The sequence below is a fragment of the Ochotona princeps genome, chromosome 10 (assembly GCF_030435755.1).
Source record: "Ochotona princeps isolate mOchPri1 chromosome 10, mOchPri1.hap1, whole genome shotgun sequence".
NCBI classification, from domain to species: Eukaryota; Metazoa; Chordata; class Mammalia; order Lagomorpha; family Ochotonidae; genus Ochotona; species Ochotona princeps.
The window spans coordinates 15,963,078-15,986,159 of NC_080841.1; the positions used below are offsets into that span (position 1 = coordinate 15,963,078).

General features: G+C 44.9%; 1 protein-coding gene across 1 annotated transcript in view; it reads right to left on the reverse strand.

Annotated features, from left to right (window-relative positions):
- DSTYK (dual serine/threonine and tyrosine protein kinase) overlaps positions 1 to 23,082 on the reverse strand; it is a 51,912-nt gene that overhangs the window by 23,053 nt on the left and 5,777 nt on the right. The window contains exon 2 of the mRNA XM_058669074.1: positions 6,861 to 7,249. Coding sequence (XP_058525057.1) covers positions 6,861 to 7,249 — 389 coding nt within the window. The remainder of the gene's footprint in view (positions 1 to 6,860; positions 7,250 to 23,082) is intronic.

The window sequence follows — 23,082 nt, forward strand, 5'->3', positions numbered from 1 at the left end:
GCTTAGGTGACTGAATACAGGACTGGTTCTTCTTTAAGACATTGTTGTGTTTGTTCACAGGATGGAGGGACCTGGTTTATTATGTGCCAGACACTGTGCTGGGTGCTTTAAGCACAAGCTCTCATTTTAGCCTCACACCACAATGAATTCACATGTGAGCTTTGGATGATGTCCTGGGTTCCTGGCATCCACCATGGCTCTTGCAGCCATTTTAGGAGCAAACCAGAGACAGAAGGTTACTCTCTCTCTCTCTCTCCCTCCTTTCTCTTCTCTCTCTGCCTTTTCCTCTGTCCCTGTAACCCTATAACCCTTTCAAATAAAATAAACAAGTCTTTCAAAAAAATTAAAAAGACAAAGGCACAGAGCAGCCAACACTGTGGTGCAGCACATGAAGCCACAGCTGCAATATCGCCATGCTACGTCAGAGCGCCACTGCCAGGCCTGGCTGCCCCATTTCTGATCCACTTTTCTGCTAATGTGCCCGGGAGGCATCGGAAGATGACCCAAGTGCTTGTGCCTTTGCCACTCATGTGGGAGATGCAGAGACAGTTTCAGGATTCTAGTTTTGGCCTGGCCCAGACCTGACTCCTGCAGGCATGTGGGAACGAATCATCAGAAGAAAGATCTCTCTCTGTCTCTCTAGTGTTGCCTTTCTAAAAAATAAGTAAATATTTAACAACAAAATAAATGCAGGCAAAGAGTCACATTGCTAAATGGCCAAGTTAGGACATGAATCCAGGTCCACTGAACTACAAAAAATCATGTCAACAACCTCGAAGACCCAGTGACAGGAAAGCTCTGAAAGAAGCATAAAGAACAGACAAAGTGACTTCTAAGGCCCTAACAATCCCAGAATTTCACATGAAAATGTGGGTGCTGGCTACAAAGCAAAGGTTTTGCTACAAAGCAATATAATGTCCTTGGTGGTAGCATCATGAGAGAAGTATAAAAGAAAATATTTTTGGCAGAAAAAAAATCAGAAAGTGCATCATGTGATACAGAAAAGAAGGAAACAGTATCCATAGATACCAACTGTTGTGAAGAGAAATTTTACTACTATAACTTATTGGAGTTAAAAGCAGTATTTTAAAAATTAAATTTATTGGAGGCCCAGGCTGTGGCACAATGAGTTAAGCCACTGTCTGCAACACCAGCATTCCATATGGATGCTGATTCATGTCCCAGATAATCCACCTCCAGTCCAGCTCCAGTCTAATGTGCCTAGGAAAGAACTGGAGGATTTTTAGGAACAAGCACCTACATGGAAGACCTGGAAGAAGTTCCTGGTTCCTGTCTTTGGCCTAGCCCTCCCTACTACTGCCATTGTGGTCATTTGGTAAGATCACTCTGTTTCTCCCTCTTTCTGTGTAACTTTGACTTTCAAATAAACAATACATCTTAAAAAAAAAATGAGGATCTGGCATGTTGCCTCAATGGGCTAATCCTTTACCTGCAAGCACCAGCATCCCATGTGGGTATCTGTCCATGTCCCAACTCCTCCACTTCTCATCCAACTCTGTGTCTGTGGCCTGGGAAGTGCAGCAGAAGATGGCCCAATGCTTTTGGGACCTTGTACCCACATGGGAGACCTGAAAGAGGCTTCCAGCTCCTGGCTTCAGAAAGCCTCAGCTGTGGCCATTGTGGCCATTGTGGCGTTGGGGAGTGAACCAGAGGGTGGAAGATCTTTCTCTGCTTCTCTGCAAATATGCCTTTCCAATAAAAATAAATAAATCTTTTTTAAAAAATTAAAATTTACTGGAAGACCACTGACCTTGTCTAGAAATATTAGTTTAACTCAGCTCTCTGAAATACTCCCTACCAGAAAACACCTTGTACCGGTGTGACAGTCTGGCTGCCAGGTGACATGGACATTTGTCCCAGGGGCCAGAAAGCTCCTGGCAGGGATAGGCTGTTGCTAAGAGCTGATCAACTAGAGCTAGGTAACGGCCACAATACATGCCACTGCTTGGCTACAGGATCCACCTTGGGCTAGGCAAGTTTAACTACTTCCACTGTCTTAGAGGTGTCGGCAGGAAACACACACACACAAAACACAGATTGAGGAAATTGCAGGCCACAGTGTTCTACCAGAAAAAAAGAAAAGAGAGAAGGAGACATGGGTGCTGGAAGGAGGGAGTTTGGAGAAGGGGGAGGGAAAGTATTCTTGTAGCTAAACATAGAACTAGAGAAAATGGGGGATGGCCAAACAGGAGCTAGTTGGAAAAACACTGCTTTATCCCCCTACGAGGCTTTGGACACCCACAGCTTGACAGGGTTCTTTGGGGGTCAAATTCTGTGTTAAGAAGCTCAGAGGATTCGGAACCCGCAGGCAGGGTCCCTATGACTTGTTCTAATCCAGACCCAACTGAAAATGGGTAATTTATGAGGACTTTAATGCATTAGAGAATGACCATTGTATAAGAGGGCCAGGGGAAGTTCTGCTTTGATAATTTGACAGGTTAAAATGAACATCCCGCTTCCCCTAATTCAAGCTTGATTTCCTTTGGCTAAATGTTTCTTTTCTTTCCCACCCTCTTTACAAACCAACTGGAAGGGCTGTTCACAGCTAACACACTGGTCCTAAATAGAACCCAGGCTGAACAAAAAGTGCTTTCTCACGGCATCCACAGACCTCCAGGTAACCGAGAATGCTCCCAGCAGTAAGAGGCACATCTCTGAAGTGTTTCACAAGATCAGAGTTCAGCAGTAGTGAAAGGGCAACGCTCAAATTCCGCAGAGGCCACAGGGACCCCTGAGGCTTGGCATCAAGGGGTTCTAAACTTAGAACAACCGCTGGGGTCTGTTATTAGCTTTACATCAAAACCACTGGAGAATAAAGCAGATCCGGAGAGAAACACTAGATGAGAAATCCTCACAAGCCACATGAAACAAAACCAACATGCCAGGCAGGAGGTTCCTTAAGCCAAGAGTGAGAATATGTATTTACACCATGCAGAGAGGATTCATTTGGTATCTCAACATCCTGTCCCAGTTTCTTCTCAGCTGAGGCTTAGCTGGTGTGCTTAGCACACATCAGGACAGGCCCAGCGAGCTCCTGGGAAGACCCATGCACGGGTGCACACACTACTCACACTGGCTTTCCCAACACTGTCTTATACTATGCCTGCTCATGGTATTAAAGTAAATGAGCATTAGAAATCTAGCCCACAAAATGAGCTGATACAGAGAAATCAATAATGCAGAAAAGCACTACCAACTTAAGGCAGTGGTGGTAGCTACTTAGCATTTTCCAAGCTATAGTTACTATGTGTCAGGTTATAGCATCAACTAGTGCATTCTTATCACCATTTTTCAAAACAAAGTTGAGGGGGTGGTAATGTGGTTCAGTGGGTGAAGCTGCTGCCTGCGATGCCAGTTTGAGATCAGGCTGCTATACTTCTGATCCAACTCCCTGATAATGTGTCTGCTGGCAGAGGGTAGCCCGAGCTTACTCACGCAGAAGACCCAAAAGAAGCTCCAGGCTCCTCACTTCAGCCTAGTGCAAACCAGTTGCTGTGGCCATTAAGGAAGTGAACTAGTGGATGGAAATCAACCTCTTTCTCTCTCTTGTTCTCTTTCTCTCTGTAACTCTGCCTTTAAATAAATAAATGATAAATCTTTTTTAAAAATTCAATAGAGAAGAAAATAATGCATTTTACAGAAACAAAAGTACAGTTTCATGAACTTTCTATTTCAACTGTAGGTTCTTAAAAAAATCCTTTTTTTTTATTTTAAAGATTTATTTAGGGGGGCTTTTATGATGGCTCAACTGGCTAATCCTCTACCTGTCAGCACTAGCATCCCATGTGGGTACCATTTCATATTCCAATTGCTCCACTTTCCAATTCAGTTTCCTGCTAATGACTCGGGAAAGTAGCAGAGGATGGCCCAAAGCCTTGGGACCCTGAAACCATGTGGGAGAACTGAAAGAAGCTCTTGGCTTCTGATTAGCTCAGTTCTGGCCATTGTAGTCATTTGGGGAGTGAATCTGCAGATGAAAGATATTTCTGTCTCTCCATGTTTCTGTAAATCTGCCTTTCCAGCAAAAAATAAATCTTAAAAACAATATGCTATTTGAAGGCAAAGTTACATATTTATATACATACACTCTCTCGCATAAACAGGTATATACACAGAAAGATCCTCCATCCAGTGGTTCGTTCCCCATACTGCTGCAATAACCATGGCTGGGCCAGGCTACAGCCAGGAGCCAGGAATTTCATCCAGATCTAGCATGTGAGTGGCAAGGATCCAAAAACATAAGCCATGTTCTGCCAATCTCCTAGGCACATCAACAGAGAGCTGGATTGAAGCAGAGCAGCTGGAAATCAACCTGGTACCTATACTGAATGCGAGCATCATGGGCAGTGGCTTCATCCATTGCTTTCCCAGGCCACAAGCAGGAAAGTGGAGGACACAAACCAGTGCCCATAAGGGATGCTGTAACATGCAAGGTGAGGACTTTAGCCACTAGACTATTGTGCTGGGTCCAAAATTTCTATTTTTTTTAAAGAATCAATTACATTCTTTGTTTTTCAGGGTAACTACATGATGTTATGGGACACAACTGACAGTAAAGCAAGTTAGCATATCTGTCATATTACATAATTACTTTTTTCTGATAAAAACAGCTAAAATATACTTAAACTAAGACCCTTAGTACAATACAGTGTTATTAACTATAGTCTTGCTCACCCTATAAGCTCTTTTTTTATCCACTAGCCTATATCTCCTCTACTCCTAGCAATTCACTATCTCTGTATATTCCATGTGAGATCATTGTCTCTCAGAGCATTGTCTCTCTGTCTCTCTGTCTCTCTGTCTATGTCTGGCTTATATCACTCAGCACAATATCTTCCACATCCATCCACAGGCAAATGGCAGGACTGAAATGTACAAGTATTTCTGACTTGAAATTTAGGCAACTTTGAAAGCCAGGGCATGGTTGCAAACTGGAAGGAAATAAACTAGGGCAGTGCACTGCAGAGAGATGGTATACGAATCAAATACTTGTGAGACAGGTCGGCCAAACAAACAGCTCAGCTGATGATACACATGGATAGCTGCCAGGGCTACTGCCACTGTTACCTGTGCCCTGGAGCTAAGCAGTGCAGGCTCTTCCTGGGGAAACAGCACAAACTCACCCTTAAAACTCAGCTAGGGGGCCCGGCAGCGTGGCCTAGTGGCTAAAATCCTCGCTTTGAACGTGCCAGGATCCCATATCGGCGCCAGTTCTAATCCCGGCAGCCCCACTTCCCATCCAGCTCCCTGCTTGTGGCCTGGGAAAGCAGTCGAGGAAGGCCCAATGCTTTGCGATCCTGCACCCGTGTGGGAGACCTGGAGGAAGTTCCTGGTTCCTGGCTTCGAATCGGCACAGCACCGGCTGTTGCACTCACTTGGGTAGTGAATCATCGGACGGAAGATTTTCCTCTCTACCTCTCTTCCTTTCTGTATATCTGACTTTGTAATAAGAATAAATAAATCTTAAAAAAAAAAAACTCAGCTAGGGAAACGGGGGCTTGTTACCTAGTGCCTTCTAGATTGTAGGAAGGTAAAAGAAATATGGACTGTGGAGGGAAATGAGAGGACAGTTCCTGCTTGTGGGGTGTCACTGGCTACAGCTCTATACAAAAGCCTCACTGACTGCCAGGCCAAGCTGCCAGGCTCCCAAGGCCTTCCTGGCACAGCTAAAGAGGGGGAAGAACACTCTAGTCTGAGTATATCTGCATTCTACTCCTACCTGCTCCTGACCTCTAACTCAGTCACATTCTTTGCTCATCCCCATTTGGCCTAATTAAACACCCTTGCCCTAGCTTCCCAGTGGGAAGGAAGCCCAACCAGAGAAAAGAGGCCTCCCTAAGTGAAGAAACAAATACAGACAGACACCATAATCTCTTACACAATTCATGTGGCACTTGTGTTCTCTAGGAGTTGCTTTAAGAGAAAAGCCAAAACAATCTCCAAATGATGGAATCTTCCCGTCTCCTTACACTGAGCTAGACACTCCCTCATGCCCCTGAGTTCTATACAAACTACAAGAAATGATCTTTCTCACTTAGCAAATGAGTAGCCACAATAAAGGAAAGAATTCTTCAAATTCTTCACTTCATCTTAATTCTTTTCTTAAGCAACTTTTACTTCTTTAAGGATTTGTTATTCATTTTTATTTGAAAGGCAGAGTTACAGAGAGAACAAGAGAGATGGAGAGATCTTTCATTCACTGGTTCACTCTCCAAAAAGGCCATAATGGCCGGAGCTAAGTCATTTCAAAGCCAAGAGCCAGGAGCTTCTCCTGGGTCTCCCATGCAGGTGAAGGGGCCAAAGAACTTGAAACATCCTCTGCTGCTTTCCCATACCATTATCAGGGAACTAGATCAGACATGAACTGGTGCTTATGTGGGATGCTGGCGCTGCAGGCAAAGGCTTAGCTATTAAGCCATGGTTCTACCCCCAACCCCACTTGAGCTCAATTCTAACAGAACATTAGGTAGAAAAAGGTAACTAGAGGCAGTTATAACAACAATGTTAGAATTTCAAACTTTGATCACAGCTTTTCTGTAAAAGCTTACCACGATTCAAGCGTCCCACATTCTTTGTCTGTTAGAACCAGTGGTAAGGAGGCAAGAAGACAAGCACATTTCCCAGGGCCTGGCAACCTGGCAGTCTGGCAAACAGCGGCAGGACTGGGCACTGCTGTCGCCTTGTCCATTTTTTAACTTTCTAGATTACAACTTCTCTGACTCCAGCTGTTGCTGCTCTGACCCCAGGGTGTACATCGCCAAACCACCTTTCAAGAAAGCCATATCAAAGGCAAGCTGTTGCATCTGTGTGCAATCAGTGAATCAGCATGAGACTGGTACCTGTAACAGCGCATGGCGCATCGTCACTTCCAGTTCAGCTAAGACGTGAGCAGCATCCTCACTGTCCTCTTGGACCTCCAGGTCCTCCTCGGGGATGGTCTCCCAGTTGCCCTTGTGGGCAGCCAGTGTGTGCACCAGTTCATAATGTCCAGGCAGCACCAGGCTGACCCGAGTCTGAGTCCCATAGGTGAAGCGGAGGCGCCGTAACTTGCAGCTCTTATGACTGCCCAGCTTGGTGGTGGGAAGCACCTGTATCCCCAACAGCAGGTTCAACAGCTGGCGCTTGACATGACAGTCCTGGCCCAGGATCAAGATGCAGGGGAGGCAGTCCACAGTCTGCTGGAGGTACTTTTCTTCCTCAGGTGGGAAGAAAATACAGTTCAGCTGGCCTGGTTGGGGCAGGGGAGGCATGGAGAAGGAGAAAGAAGCAGAGAGCACAGTGAGCAGGGTTTCAAGACTCACACAGAGACTCCATTATGATCTCAGTGTTCTAGATGAGAAACTGCTAAGAAATTCTCAGTTGAACGAAACATCCCAGTCAGGAGCTCTTCGAGTATCAAGCAGAATTTCCTCCACCTAGCAACTCTTCAATGAACCAGCTGCTCTTTTATATCCAGATCGATGACAATGAGCTGATCTCCCACCATCCCTTTTCCCTTCAGGAGAGCAACAGCCTCAGGAATTTAGAAGGATTCAATTCACAAACACAAGATTGTTAACACACCACACCAGGAAACAGCCCAACAGCAAGCTGTACCTGAACAGTCAAAATTAAAACTCTTCTTTCAGAAGATCTACTACTTGAATATCCGCAGCCTTTAAATTCCTCTGTACAGTTTCACCTAGCTGTTTTCCTCACAGCATTTTATAACATATGAGCTCATCTGTATATATACACATACATATGGTAAGATGCAAGCAGTTCCAGCTTGCATGAACTCTAGAACATTTTCCAGTTCATCTCCCTGAAAGCTTGTGACAGTATTCCAGCTGCCAAGTAATCTGTTTTCTTACAACATCAGGTGCCCAATTAAGATCAATACTCCCTAATCAAATCATATTCCTTCCATTTATGGATGACAAGACCCTGGAAAAGACAAAGGGAAAGAGCTGCCTATTAGGATAACATCCAGGCAAGTCTAGGAAGAGCTGTCATCTGTCTCCAAAACATTCTGCTCTCAGGACACCCACCACCCTACATAGATGTCAACCTTAAACAGGCTTAAAGTGTTCAACAGCAAACAAGTGCTTCCTAAATATGATAGCCTCTGCTTGGGAAAAAGAACCAAGAACGAGTTCAACATCACTCTGGTCTAAACTAGATCCCTTCATCAATCTTCCACATCTAAGATTCAGGCAACCCCTATATGTGTTCAGAAAGGCTCAGACATGCAATTCTTGGCTGTATGAAGATTAAATAATCTAGCCAAATACAAACATCATAATTGAAATGTTGGGTGGCACTAACTGAAATTGTATTTCCTTTAGTCACTTCACCATAAGTTCCATTAAACCATTTGCGTACTGTTTATTTTGTTCATATAATTGAAGCAGGGCAGACCTGATTAGGACTGTATCTACTATTTCAAATCCTCAAGTTTCCATCTCTGACACATGGCACCACCCAAAAGTTTAAAGAGGCCTGTGTTCACATAGGCCCCTCTGTGCATTTCATTAGGACTTTGTCTTTCATAACTGTTTGTAAGGGCTTCACCTGGTCCCACACACATACATTAGCAACACCAGACACTGAGACAAGGAAATGCCTCCACTGTGAAAGAGATGGGCTCCTCTGGAAGAGCAAAGAGCATTAACTCCACGAATCATTCCATGCAAGATACTTTCTAAGCACAGAATTGAAATTTTAGAACACTGCCTAGTCTTCAGCCCATAGTCAAAAACCAAGGGGACACGGCCAACTGCCTGTTGTGACCACTGAGCATGCCGCAATGGGGTGGTCCCAAGTCCCTTCATCCCTTCTTTACAATTAGACTATGCTTGCCACAATTTACGCTGATTACCTGGTTAGAATTGCTAAAGTAGGAAGAACAATCTTGTTTCTGTACCCAACACACCCAACCCAATGACTGACACATACTAAATGGGTAATGTTACACAAAGAATGCACAGGTGTTGTGACACAGTGGGTCAAGCCACCAACTGGGACACCCGCATCCCACATTAGAATGCCTGAGACTGAGTCCTGTTGCTGCTGCTGCCCAACCTGGAATGCAGTGGGTGAGGGTCCCAGCCCCTGGGTCCCTGCTTCCCATGTGGACCCAGATAGAATTCCTGGCTCCTGGCTTTGTCCTGGCTGAGGACAAAGATATTTGGGGAGTTGAAGATATTTGGGGAGTGAAGCAGTGGCTGGAAAAGATTCTCACTCATTTTCTCTCTCTGCTTCTCAAATAAATAATAAATAGATAAAATATTTTCTTTAAAAAGGTTCCATTTGTTATAGAGTTGTTTACAGGAAGTTATCAGCAAATTCATGAGGTGTTTTGAAAAGTCCAATGTCATCACAGACAACTGAAGAGCAATTGTCATTCCTAAAAACTTCCTTCATGTCAGCATGGACAACAGATGTGGACAAGATACAGAGCTCACCTTGAAGAACAGAACTAACACGGTCTCAGTCTGAGCAGGTGAGGCTGGTGAGAGTCTCTTCACTCTCATCCACACCTCCCAGCTTTCCTCTTTCGCCAGTTCTCCTGAGATTCTTACCCCTCATGCCTAAGTGTGGATTCATACTAACAACCTCTCAATTTCTACAATAAGCATTGTCTCACAATAATAAAAACAAACCAGCAGATCTAAATGCACTTTGTTACAGTAACTGAGGGGACAGATAATAGAGAGGGAAACCACTGAAGCCACTTCTCTGGACCCGGGGGAGAAGATCTAACACTTCTGGGACAAAGTGTTGACCACAGGAAAGCCAATAAAGTGTGTTGCCTCCACCAAAACCACAGCCAACACACCTCATCATTCATCTGATCCAAATGAGCACCTTCCCCTTGCCACAACTCCCAAAACAGCTCCTACAAATAAACCTGCTATCAGTATGATGAAAAGGAGCCTGGAGTCCAGTTTACAGTTACTCTGCTAGGGTTCTACGCACAGACTATTGGACTTGAGAAGCATGATAGGGATACCACTATCTGTTTTTTTCTTTTCCTAAAGATTTTTCTATTCTTATTTCAAAGACAGATTTTACACAGAGAGAAGGTGAGACAGACAGGTCTTCCATTCACAGGTTTACCCCCCAAATGGTTACAACAGCCAGAGACAGGCTGGTCCAAAGCTAGGAGTCAGGAGCTTTCTTCAGGTCTCCCACACGGGTACAGAGGCCTAAAGACTTGGGCCATCCTCCATTGCTTTCCAAGTCTATAAGCAGGGAGTTGTATTGGAAGTGGAATAGCTAGGACTTCAACCTGTGCCCATATAAGATGCCAGTGATGTAGGTGGAGGATCAGCATGCTATGCCACACACCACCATGCTGGCCCCTATTTTTCAATATATCACCATTTTTGCATAATCTTAGTCTTTAGATTTTTAACAACTATGTGAATTGCCGTCAGATTTGAATGAGGGCATGGAGAAAAATGAAGCTGAAAGGAGAGGAGCTGACTCCTCGCTTCTTAGGGCACTTGGCTCAGCAATGAGGAGCACAACACAGAAGTGGGGCCAGCACTGGAGTGCAGGGCAGATGGTCTGGTGGCAGCTTCATCCCTGATGAGTCAGGTGACCTCGGCAAGCCTCTGCATCTTTCTGAACCTCAAGTCATTCATCTGCAAGCTAGGGGAGTTGGATCTGATCATTTGTAGCATCCATGCCAGCCTGCAATCTTAGAATACTGCCCATTTTTACTGTTGAAAAAAAAGATGCTGGGAGATAAGAGACAGTCTGGTTGTTTTTCTTTTAAATCATATATGAAAGTAATTACGCAATGCCCCCGACTATTATAACTACAGAGCAGAAAGCTGCCTGAATCGGTCAGGGGCTCCGAGACCTATGGTGCAGTCCCAGCAGGCCTCTGAGGAAGAGATTCAAAGCTGCAGACCGACAGTAGGAGGGAGGAGGAAAATCTGTTCCAGAGTCAGGGCAGCTGCCTTGCTGACAGTTATAGGACTTCTGAGTTAATAAGATTTTCTTTGGTAATTAATACATCATTTGCATATTGGCTGCCAGAAGGTAGCACACAGCTTCTCAGCTGGTGTGTGTCACCCCTGCCAACTCTGGCTGGATGAAAATTCAAATCAAGTTGTCCCAAGTGTAAACCAAGGCTTTCCCCCACCCCATCCCTTGGAGGTTGTTCTTAAATAAGATTATCTTGAGTGAGGCTGCTTCTCAAAAGTTTCAAACTAAGGGGAGGAGGAGAGTACCTTAAGGAGATACCCATTTTGTTTGCCTGCTTTAGATGGCATTTCTTGAGTCTTAAAATGTACTTATCATTTCATTCGCCTCATCTCACTGCTTAATGGTGATGACTCTGATGACTATTATCTGCATTTACATGTTTAGTAACAGACACTTAAAAAGCAAAACAAGTTTCTTTACAACACTGTGCAGAAATGGTTCCTGTGTCCCAGGTTAATGCTTGGTAGTAGGCAATCTCCCCACCACCCAATCTGAGGCCAAACACAACTTGGTAACTGCAGAACTCCAACTGAACTATCTGCCCCTATGAAAGCTATCCCACCGTAAGAGCAATAAAGCCCAAGGAGAAATGCTCACTAGCACCACTGGCTGGTACACACACAGAAAAAAATGTGATTGTTCATCTCCCTACCATCTCTAGAGTCCCTTTTCCAAAAGCAGCCTTGGGTGATTTTCAGAGGAATTCTTAGTGCTTCTTTTATCAGCTGATGTATATTACTAATCAGGTTTGAAATTAAAACTATTCTAAAAAGGGAAGTTAGGACAGAAGAAATGCTAAGGATCTGTTAGGAAAGACACTTGGTTTAAATCACCTTTGCAGTCATGCAGAAGATTTTGTATTGATACATTCTCCTTCCTGTCAGTTTTCCACTCCAAGTGATATACCTGGGAGAGATGAGTGAAGGCCAGAATAAGGTGCAGACTATGGCCAAAGCACAGAAAGTTCTGAATGAGCTGAATGAAATGGAACACCATGTTTTCACCTTATTATATTACTGCAACTTGTTAGGGCCTCCAACATGGTATCCCAAAATATGACACTTGGATACACTGCGGACTGTGAACTCACGGAGCCCAGAGGTCCTTAGCGGCAGGCTCTTTCCCACGCTCCTGTCTTCTCCAAAGTGAATGACAGAAACCAGGATTCCTCATCCCCAGCAAGGTTTGTGCAGACAAGAACTCCCTGCCTAAAGCAAGCCATAAAACTAGGAAGGTCACACTCTCCCTCCTCCTATAAAGACCCTCCTTCCCAAGGCGTTCTGTCCCACACCTGCGGGGCAGGGATGCTACTGAGACCAAGAAAATGAAGAGACAGGCTTTGCAGGATTTCCCTCTCAGTGTGTTACCAGACACTCAGTTAGTTTTTGTACTGTCATGTTTCCATGAGCCTGTCTAGTCTTTACTAAACTTAAGTACAAAAATGTGGTTCTGGGCCCGACAGCGTGGCCTAGTGGCTAAAGTCCTCGCCTTGAACGCGCCGGGATCCCATATGGGCGCCGGTTCTAACCCTGGCAGTTCCACTTCCCATCCAGCTCCCTGCTTGTGGCCTGGGAAAGCAGTTGAGGATGGCCCAAAGCTTTGGGACCCTGCACCCGTGTGGGAGACCTGGAGGAGGTTCCTGGTTCCCGGTTTCGGATTGGCTTAGCAGCGGCCGTTGCAGTCACTTGGGGAGTGAAACATCGGACGGAAGATCTTCCTCTCCTTCTCTCCTCCTCTCTGTATATCTGACTTTGCAATAAAAATAAATAAATCTTTAAAAAAAAATGTGGTTCTTCCTAGGTCTTTGGGTGTTCATTTCTGATGGCTCCTGTGCCAGATAAAACCTGGACTAAATAAATCAGTTACATTTTTCCCTGTCCTTTGTGATGGAGTGTCCACTGTGACCCTCATCTTGTCCACCCTTACAAACTCATGGTGTTGACAAGGACATCAGGTGTAAACCAGGTCTCCACAGAGTGATGATACCAATCCTAGCTCCTGGCACTCAAGGCTTCTTTCCTTTCCTGTATCTTGTCTTGAACAGTGAATTTCCCAGAACATATGCTTTTATGGCAAGTCATCTTACGTGTTCTCTGAAAGTGAATGAAACGCAAAGAATTTTACAACAAATTGGAGCAACCAGTGGCATAAATATGCACTTCCACCAATACATGATGTCTTCTAAGTCTTAAATCCTAAGTTGAGAAATGGATGCAATATATTCTTTCTACTACAATCAATTCTACTACAAGCATTTAAAAGTTAAGAGGAAAATTCTAGCCAAGAAATAACCATCATTCCCAAACAAGTTCAATGGCCTTCAGCTAAATTTAAAAGAGTCCCAGTGACACAGATGACACCCTGTTTAGAGAAAACACAAGCTTAAGGCATCTGTGTTTTAGAATTTCAGGACCGGGCCCAGCAGCGTGGCCTAGCGGCTAAAGTCCTCGCCTTGAACGCCCTGGGATCCCATATGGGCGCCGATTCTAATCCCGGCAGTTCCACTTCCCATCCAGCTCCCTGCTTGTGGCCTGGGAAAGCAGTCGAGGACGGCCCCATGCATTGGGACCCTGCACCCACGTGGGAGACCTGGAGGAGGTTCCTGGTTCCCGGCTTCGGATTGGTGCGCACCGGCCCATTGCGGCTCACTTGGGGAGTGAATCATCGGATGGAAGATCTTCCTCTCTGTCTCTCCTTCTCTATGTATATCTGACTTTGTAATAAAATCAATAAATCTTTAAAAAAAAAAAAAAAGAATTTCAGGACCAAGTGAGCACAAGGCACAGCCATTTAATGAAAGGAAAAGTTCAGATAAATATGCTGTTGAGCAATTCTGTCATTATAGAAGCATACAGGAATGAACCCAGACAAACTAACACATTGACAAGGTCATTAGGCGATATGATCTTCTGGGACCATGGTCATATAAGTGGTCATCACTGATAAAAAAATTGTTACGCGTTTTGGTTGGAGATCACAGCCTGCAATGCACTCAAGGAGTGAGAGCTCCTGTAGAAAGCTGAAGAAGCAAGCTGGCACAAAGGCTCTATGGTTCTCCCATCTGGTGGCCGTGTGTTTAAGGGCAGACTGCCCCAACCCGTGAGAAGAAGGAGGCTGCCTCCCTGCCAGAGGGTGACACCACTGGAAGCCACACGAAATGAGGAGGCACTCAGCAGCCTGCTAAGTTTCTTTTTGGGTGAAACTGCTCCTGGGCTGATCCTGCTACGGGGGAACAGAAACACAGCTGGCAGCTAACACTGTAATTTATTGGGATGCAGAGGTAGAAGAAATTCTTCAAAGGAAGCCAACTCCATACTCCACGGAGGAGTTGGATTCTGTCATTTGGAAGGCTTGGAACCATTAAAAGTAATCCAAGGTTGGGGACATGTCATAAAAGATACAAGAATTGTGGCTCCTTTCAAGAAGACACACTGATCAAACTGGGGACAACTGAAGCAGAAAAAGAAAAAAAAATGAGAGTAAGAGATTATAACACATTAAAACATAATAAATAAAACATATTATGCACTGACATAAATAACTAAAGGAACTCTTTTTTCTTTGTCTAAGAGATTATTTATTTGAAAGGCAGTATCACAAAGAGAAAGACAGAACTATTTTGCATCTGCAGGTTCACTCCCCAAATGGCTGCAATAGGTTAGAACTATATCAGGGTCTCCTACATAGGTGCCCAAATATTTTGATCACATTTTGCTGCTTTCTCAAGTGCGTTAGCAAGGAGTTGGATTGGAAGAAGAGCAGCCAGGATTCAAATCAGCACTCATGGGATACTGGTATCACAGCCAGTGGCTTACTCCACTATGCCACAATTCAGGCCCGAGAAGGTTCTTCCTTACAGCAGAAAGAGTATTACAAAACCCACCTCTGGGGTGGGCCTGTGGAGCAGTAGGTTAAGCTGCTACTTGGGACATCCACCTCCCATAAACATGTCCCAGCTCTGCTTCCTATCCTGCTCCTTGCTAATGTACATTCTGGGAGGCAACAGGTGATGGCTGAAGTTCTTGGATGCCTGCCATCCATATGGCAGATCTGGATGGAGTTCTGGTTCCCGGCTTCACCCTGACCCAGCCCCAGGTGACTGAGGCCATTTGGAGAGTGAATCAGCAAATTGGAAGATTTTCTTTCTGTTACTCTGCCTTTCAAACAAATAAAGACAAAATAAACTTAAAAAAGAAAAATCCAGGCCCGGCACGATAGTATAGTGGTTAAAGTCCTCGCCTTGCACACGGTCGCCGGTTCTAATCCCAGCGGCCCCGGTTCCCATCCAGCTCCCTGCTTGTGGCCTGGGAAAGCGGTCGAGGACCCTGGGCCTTGGGACCCTGCACCTGCGTGGGAGACCTGGAGGAAAGTTCCTGGCTCCTGGCTTCGGATTGGCTCAGCTCCAGCCGTTGCGGCTGCTTGGGGAGTGAACCATCGGACGGAGGATCATCCTCTTTGTCTCTCCTCCTCTCTGTATATTCACCTTTCCAATAAAAATAAATAAATCTTAAAAAAAAAAAGAAAAGAAAATCTCACCAGTGAAATAGGAAGGAGTTACAAAGGATGGTTATGGAAGGAGGGTTTGTGAAGAACAGAAATCTCAAAACACCACCCCCCAAAAAAGACTAATCAATTAGAAACAGATAAAATGGTGAATTACAAGTGGAGAAACCTAAAGATACCACAAAGCCAGTAATGAAGCTTAACATCTCCAGGGAGGGTGGACACCAGACCATTTTTGTGCCTCGTCCTCAGAAGAGCTCTTGACCTAAGGACCCAGAAGGAGGGTCACCCTATAGAACATCAGGCCTGCTCCTTAAATCTGCTGAGACAGCAATGTCAGGGAAAGGCATAGAAATATCTCAGATGAAGGGAATCTGAAAGAACACTGCAACTCAATGCAGTATGTGTTCCCAGATCAGACCCTGGACCAAAAGCAAGAGACGTTGTTAGGCCAGTTGGCAAAACCTGAATGAGGCCTGTGGACTGGGTGGCAGGCCTGAATCAATGGTGACTTGCTGATGTGGAATGCTACACACTACTGTGTGGAAACACGCCCTTGTTTGCGAGCAAGGCATCCCACACTGTTGGGAGATGAGACAATGTATCTGCATCTTCCTCCACAAAGGTTTAGAAGAGGACAGACATCATCTATACAGCCAGTGGCTAAGGAAATAAATGCCTGAGTGGGCCGAGCACGATAGTGTAGTGGGTAAGGTCCTCGCCTTGTACGCGCCAGGATCCCACATGGGCGCCAGTTCTAACCCCAGCTGCCCCGCTTTCCATCCAGCTCCCTGCTTGTGGCCTGGGAAAGTAATCGAGGATGGCTCAAAGCCTTGGGACCCTGCACCTACATGGGAGACCTGGAGGAGATTCCTGGCTCCTGGCTTCAGATTGGCTTAGCAGCGGCCGTTGCAATTACTTGGGGAGTGAATCATCAGATGGAAGATCTTCCTCTCTATCTCTCCTCTCTGTATTTCTACCTTTCCAATAAAAATAAATAAATCTTTTAAAAAAATGGTAAGAGCAGGGAAATGTACAAGGAGGAGGATGAGTGTTTTTGGTCTGTTCTGGCAATGCTTATGTGGGTTTGACATTATATATAATGATCCAGAGGGATATCTAGCAAAGCATACACAAATATGGATCTTAAAGGAAAGAGATCAGTAGACAGCATTTTACTTGACCAGAAATAAAACAGCAGGAGAGAATATAACACATACAGTAACATTAGGGCTTGAACAATAACAGTTTTATTGTCACACTCCCTGCACATCATCATCTATCTCTTCACTCTTCCTAGGATGGTTCACTGTTGCCAATCAGAATCTGAGGAATTCAGGGCACTAACCTAAATCTAAATTTGGAATCCAAATCCATGAAACCAAGCAGTATAGACCAACATCCTTCAGCATAGGACACACAGGAAGTTACCTGCAACCATCAAGATCATTAATTAAGAAGACTTCGTACTGCCTGTAGTGGCCATTTCTGTTTACTCAGTGGGAGAGAAGACATAGTCATCTCTTCAGGAATGCAGGACTCCTCTTTATCACACACAGATTACTCTTCCATAAAAAGTCATTTCTCTTGCCTTAAAAAAAAAGTTTTAGTTATGAGGCTGGTGTTGGGTAAAGCCACTACAGGCCAGCCTCTCACAGACACCACCAGTTCAAGTTCCAGCTGCTCTACTTTCAATCCAGCCCCCTGCTAATGTGGCTGGGAAAGCGGCAGAAGATGATCCGAGTACTTGGGCTCCTGAACCCACATGGGAAACATAAAGAATCCTGGCTCCTTGCTTCAGTCTGTCCCAGCCCTGGCCATTGTGGTCATTTGGGGAGTATACCACAAAAGATGGTAACTCTCTTTGTCTCTTTCTCTCTCTCCGTCTCTCTCCCTTACACCCTCCTACTTCTCTCTCCCTCATTCTCTGTAACTTTACCTTTCAAATAAATAAAATAAGCTTTTTCTTTTAATGTGTATTTATTTTAAAGGCAGACAGATCTTCGGGCTGATGGTCCACTCTCCAAATGCCCACAAGAGTCAGGGCTAGGCCAGGCCGAGACCAGGAGCTGAGGACTCTATCCGGGTCTCTGAGGTGGGGACCAGGCGCCTGGGCCAACACCCACTGCCTCCTCACACTCACATTACAGGAACTGGACACAAGACTCGATTGCAGACACTCGATTTGGGATACAAGCATCCCAACCCATGGCTTAACCCTGAAACACAACGCCCACTCCAGAAAAACACTTTTCCAGGCTGCAGCAGCAGAATGTCTCCATTTCTTTCCATGGAACAAGAGCCACCACAGCAGGCCAGCTGCTCCATCAGGAGAAAGCAAAACAAGTTTTCCCAGAGGGCTATGCAAAGCCTAACAGTAAGACTGGATTTTTTCCTACTAACTATTCCCTCTCTACATTCCTCCTTGCACTTATGTTTCTCCATAATGTTAAAGGCTAAGGCCAGGGTATATTTCACAGAATAGTCATAAAAAGTAAATTCCACATTGGTTCAGTCACTGTTTCCCTAATTTGAACAGAAACAGCTTCTATTGAAACTAATCTTATAACCTATCTGCATTTATCACTGAACCTTAGTCCTTGCTCTGGAAAGTTTGGTTTGATTTAAAAAACAAAACAAAACAAAAACCTGGGAAATTCCCTTGCTGTCATGAAGACTGAAAAAGCCACAAACAAAAAAAATTTTGAAACTCCATGAAAGTCACATTTGTCTGACATAGGCCCTAAAGCTCTTAATTTGACAAAGCTAAAGTTAGACTTTTTTTTTATACCCAAGTAAGAGGATAAAAGCACTTTTTAAAAAGAAATGCAAATTTAAAAATCAAAGGCTGTTATAAATACATAACTCAGACATCTTCCTTTGATAGAGTTCTGATGAATCATTTAGTTAGACAAGTGAAAAGCATAACAATCCTCAAGTCCTACTTCCTTCCTCCTGCCCAGAGAACACCAGCGCAGGGAGCGAAGGCCTAGCAGTTACAGCCCAACTCCAAAGGATGGTGGTCAGAAGGTTCCCACAGGGCTGGGAAGCAGATTCAGACCACTGCACTGCCTGAGACAGATGCACTGCATGTGGCAGACACTTCCCCAGTCAGTGCCCAGGCTCTGACTGACTTCCGTTCAGAGACTTTGGTGTAAACTTCACAGGAATATTATTCCCAAGGGAACCTTTCTTGGAGAGCCTGGCCCCAACCAAGAGGGCACAGGCCCCAACCACTGTGACATCTGTTCTCTGCTTGTATGTCAAATTCCAGCATCCCCCAGCTCACCAGACTGCTCAACTAGCACAGAACAGAATCAACATTCAAGCCTAGGAACAGCTCACACTCTGGACATCCAGCTAGGGGCCCACAGTCAACTCTCTGGGGGTTAATAAAACCTGCATCCCCATGGACTCCCAGTTATCATCTTATCATGAGTGACAACACTCGGAGTCCCTGGACCACGAAGCAAGAAACACTAATCAGTCCCAGAGGCGGACTGTTTCCCTAAAGAAGGACCAAATTCACCTTAGGTCTCAGAACTGCTAGGGAACAAACCACATCCACCCACACACCTCCCATTCCTATTTCTGGTTGCTCTGTAAGTAATCTCTAAGAAACACATGGTGGGCTCAGCGCAGTAGTCTAGCGACTAAAGTCCTCGCCTTGAATCCACCAGGATCCCATATGGATGCCGATTCTAATCCCGGCAGCTCCACTTCCCATCCAGCTCCCTGCTTGTAGCCAGGAAAGCAGTCAAGGATGACCCAAGCCTTGGGACCCTGCACCCAGATGGGAGACCCAGAAGAGGCTCCAGGCTCTTAGCTTTGGATCAGCTCAACTCCAGCTGTTGCAGCTACTTGTCTCTCCTCCTCTCTGTATATCTGACTTTCCAATAAAAAAAAAAAAAAATCTTAAAAAAAATACATGAAGATGAGGGAAATTCATCACAGTAATTATGATGAACTTGTGCTGCATCTACACCACACAACTTTCAACACCCCATCAATGGAAAATACCGCTATTTCCTTGCACTGTCTGAGAGTACGTGGAACATCTCAATCCCCATCCTATCAATGCCATTTAATCTCACAAATTCCCATATGCCTGCCTCAGTTTCTTAAAAAAAATGGTTAAATAAGTAACCAATTGATAAAAAAAAAATACTCTGGAAGAGACACAATTAAACTCTAATCTTTCACAGCATCAACATGGAATTAATAACATGTTAGTACATCTGTAAAAACCCAGACATTGGGCCCAGCGCGATAGCATAGTGATTAAAGTCCTCGCCTTGCACACGCCAGGATCCCATATGGGTGCCAGTTCTAATCCCGGCAGCTCCACTTTCCATTCAGCTCCCTGCTTGTGGCCTGGGAAAGCAATCCAGGATGGCCCAAAGCCTTGGGACTCTGCTCCCATGTGGACACCTGGAAATGCTCCTGGCTCCTGGCTTCAGATCAGCTCAGCTCCAGCCGTTGCAGTCATTTGGGGAGTGAACCATTGGACGGAGGATCATCCTCTCTGTCTCTCCTCCTCTCTGTATATCTGCCTTTCCAATAAAAGTAAATAAATCTTAAAAAAAAAAGCCAGATATTAAGACTTGTTGAGTGAATGAATATTAAGAATTTACTGGGCCCGGCACGGTTGCCTAGTGGCCCAAGTCCTTGCCTTGTGCCAGGATCCCATATGGGTGCCAGTTCTAATCCCGGCAGCCCTACTTCTCATCCAGCTCCCTGCCTGTGGCCTGGGAAAGCAGTCGAGGGACCCTGCACCCACATGGGAAACCTGTAAGAGGTTCCTGGCTCCTGGCTTTGGATTGGCGCAGCTCCGGCCATTGTGATCACTTGGGAAATAAATCATTGGACGGAAGATCTTCCTCTCTGTCTCTCCTCCTCTCTGTATATCTGACTTTGCAATAAAATAAATAACTCTTTAAAAAACAAAGAATTTACTTTGAGGCTGGCATTGAGGCACAGCATTTTAAAGCACCATTTGCAATATCAGCATCCCACATGGACGTCAGTTCAAGTCCTGGCTGCTCTGCTTCCACTGCTTCCAATGCAGCTTTTTCCTGAAGAACAGCGGATAACCCAAGTACTTGGGAACCTGTCACTGATATGGGAAACTGAACGGAATTCCAGGCTCCAGGATTTGGCCTGGCCCAGCCCTGGCCATTGTAGTCTCTTGCAGAGTGAACCAGAGGATTCTGAGTTCTATCACTCTCATTTTCTGTAACTCTGCCTTTCAAATGAACAAATAAAAACTTTTTTAAAAAATTAGCTTACGGGTCCAGCATAATGGCTCAATGGCTAGAAACCTTGCCTTGCACACACCAGGATCCCATACAGGGCGCCAATTCGGTTTCTGTCCAGCTGCTCCACTTCCCATCCAGATCCCTGCTTTGGGCCTGGGAAAGCAGTAGAGGTTGGCCCAAAGCCTGGCTTCGGATCAGCTCAGCTCCCACTGTTGTGGCCACTTTGGAAGTAAAACAGCAGATGGAAGATCTTTTCTATCTCCTTCTCTCTGTAAATCTGTCTTTCCAATAAAGATAAATAAATCTTTTTTAAAAATTAATGTACTTTGAACATCATGGTGAAGTTTTCTCTGGTCTATTAATATTGCATACATTCTTGGGGACAAGAAAAATAGCTCTTTATGACATTGGTATAATATGCAATTCCAGCCCCAAAAGTCATCTCTCAAATGCACGCAACTGTTTGTTTATTTAAAAGGTAAATAGATATATAGAGAGAGACCCTTTCAACTACTGGTTCATTCCCTAGATGGTTACAACAGCCAGGGCTAGGTCTGCTTGGGACCAGGAGTCAGGAACTCCCAGGTCTCCCACGTGAGTAGCAGGGACTCATGTACTTGAGCCATAACCTGTGGCTTCCCAGGCACACTAACAGGAAACAGGATGAAGTGAGGTAGCCGGGACTCACACCGATATGGGATGCAGGTACGCTAAGCTGTGGCCTCACCTGCTGCACCACAACAGTGACCCCACAGTTGTTCTTTTCCAGAGGCCCAAAAATGTACAAGCATCAGACATCCTCCTTTGATAGAATAAAATGTCCTTCTGAAGTGAGAATTAAATTGTACTTATTTTCAAAACATCATCCCACTATCTACTAACCTTGAAAATAAGAGATCTTTACTTGTTATTATATACAAAGCACTCTGAGAGGCTTTGCAGGTAACACAAGGATGAGCACAACACAGTCTCTTCCTTCAGGGGTTCCTGGTCTAGTTGGTGGGCTGAATACAACCAGTTATCACAAGAGAGGCAGGATCAGGGGTGCAGATACTCAGGGAGGAAGATAAGAAGGAAGGAAGGAATCAGCAAATAAAACATTATCTGCATGGCCAGAACCTACAGGAATTGAGCAACAGGTGTACAGTGAAGCCCATCAATACCATTACTTCACTTTTTTAAATTTATCTATTTATTTGAAAGGCAAACTGATGGAGAGAAATCTTCATCTGCTGGCAAATCCCAAATGCCCGCAATAGCCAGGGTTGGGCCAGACTAGAGCCAGGAGCCAAGAACTCCATGCTGGTCATCCATTGAGTGGCAGGAAACCATATACCGGTGCTTCCCAGCACATTAGTAGGAAGCTGGATTGGAAGTGGAGAAGCCTGGAATCAATCCTAAGACTTCTGACCTGGGATACAGTTAAGCGGCAGCTCCATGTTAGTGGTTGCTCCACTACAACACATACCCTTTGCCTTCACTTTAATAGCTCATTTTTTTACCTTTTTTTTTTTGAGCTTTCATTTTCAAAAGATTGTTTTAAAAGTGCATTTATAACAGTAAGATTCCTTGTTCTTCACTCAAAACAAAGAACAAAGCATGATGGAGTTAGGGGAGGGGGAAGAGCAAACCAAAATGCAACCATCAGACTGCATTTTAATTTAAATCTATGCTTTCTTGAAAAACTAGTTGCCAAGATTAAAGCATTAACCACAGTGAGATCAGTAACGACTCCGAAGACAACACTGAACACGCTGCAAATAATAATAAGCTTATAGGCAGTAATGTTTTGTAAGAGCAGGCAGAATTTTCCAACCCTTCTTCACAGCAGCCTGGACTGGGCATGGGAAACCGATTATCCCAGGAAAGGAAGATTAGGAAGGGAGAGGCTAAAAAGGCAAAGGGTGCAAAGTGCCACTGTGCTGGGGAGGCCATTTCCTCCCAGGTCTCTCAGGGAGTAACAGGAAGCAGGAGCAACAAAGAGGGGCATGGGGCTCTGAAAGTTAGGGCGCCCCAACTGACATGAGGGCCTCGGTGGGTTGAGTCATATTAATGCTCATTCGGTTCAATAAAATCTTACACTGAAGTAAATTATGGCTTCACGGCAGGCCATGCAGCCTGGGGCATGAGTCATTTGTAATAAAGTCTCCCGGCTACTGCCCGAGTGTGTTTTAAATTCCCCTGGTTAGGTCAGAAAAGAACAAAAAGCAGAATTGGACTGGGAGCCTTGAGACCAGGACCTAAATCTGGCTCCAGCTCAAAATGGCTGTCCCACATTTCTTTCTTCCTGCCCTTATTCTTCCCCCATTCCCACGTTCCA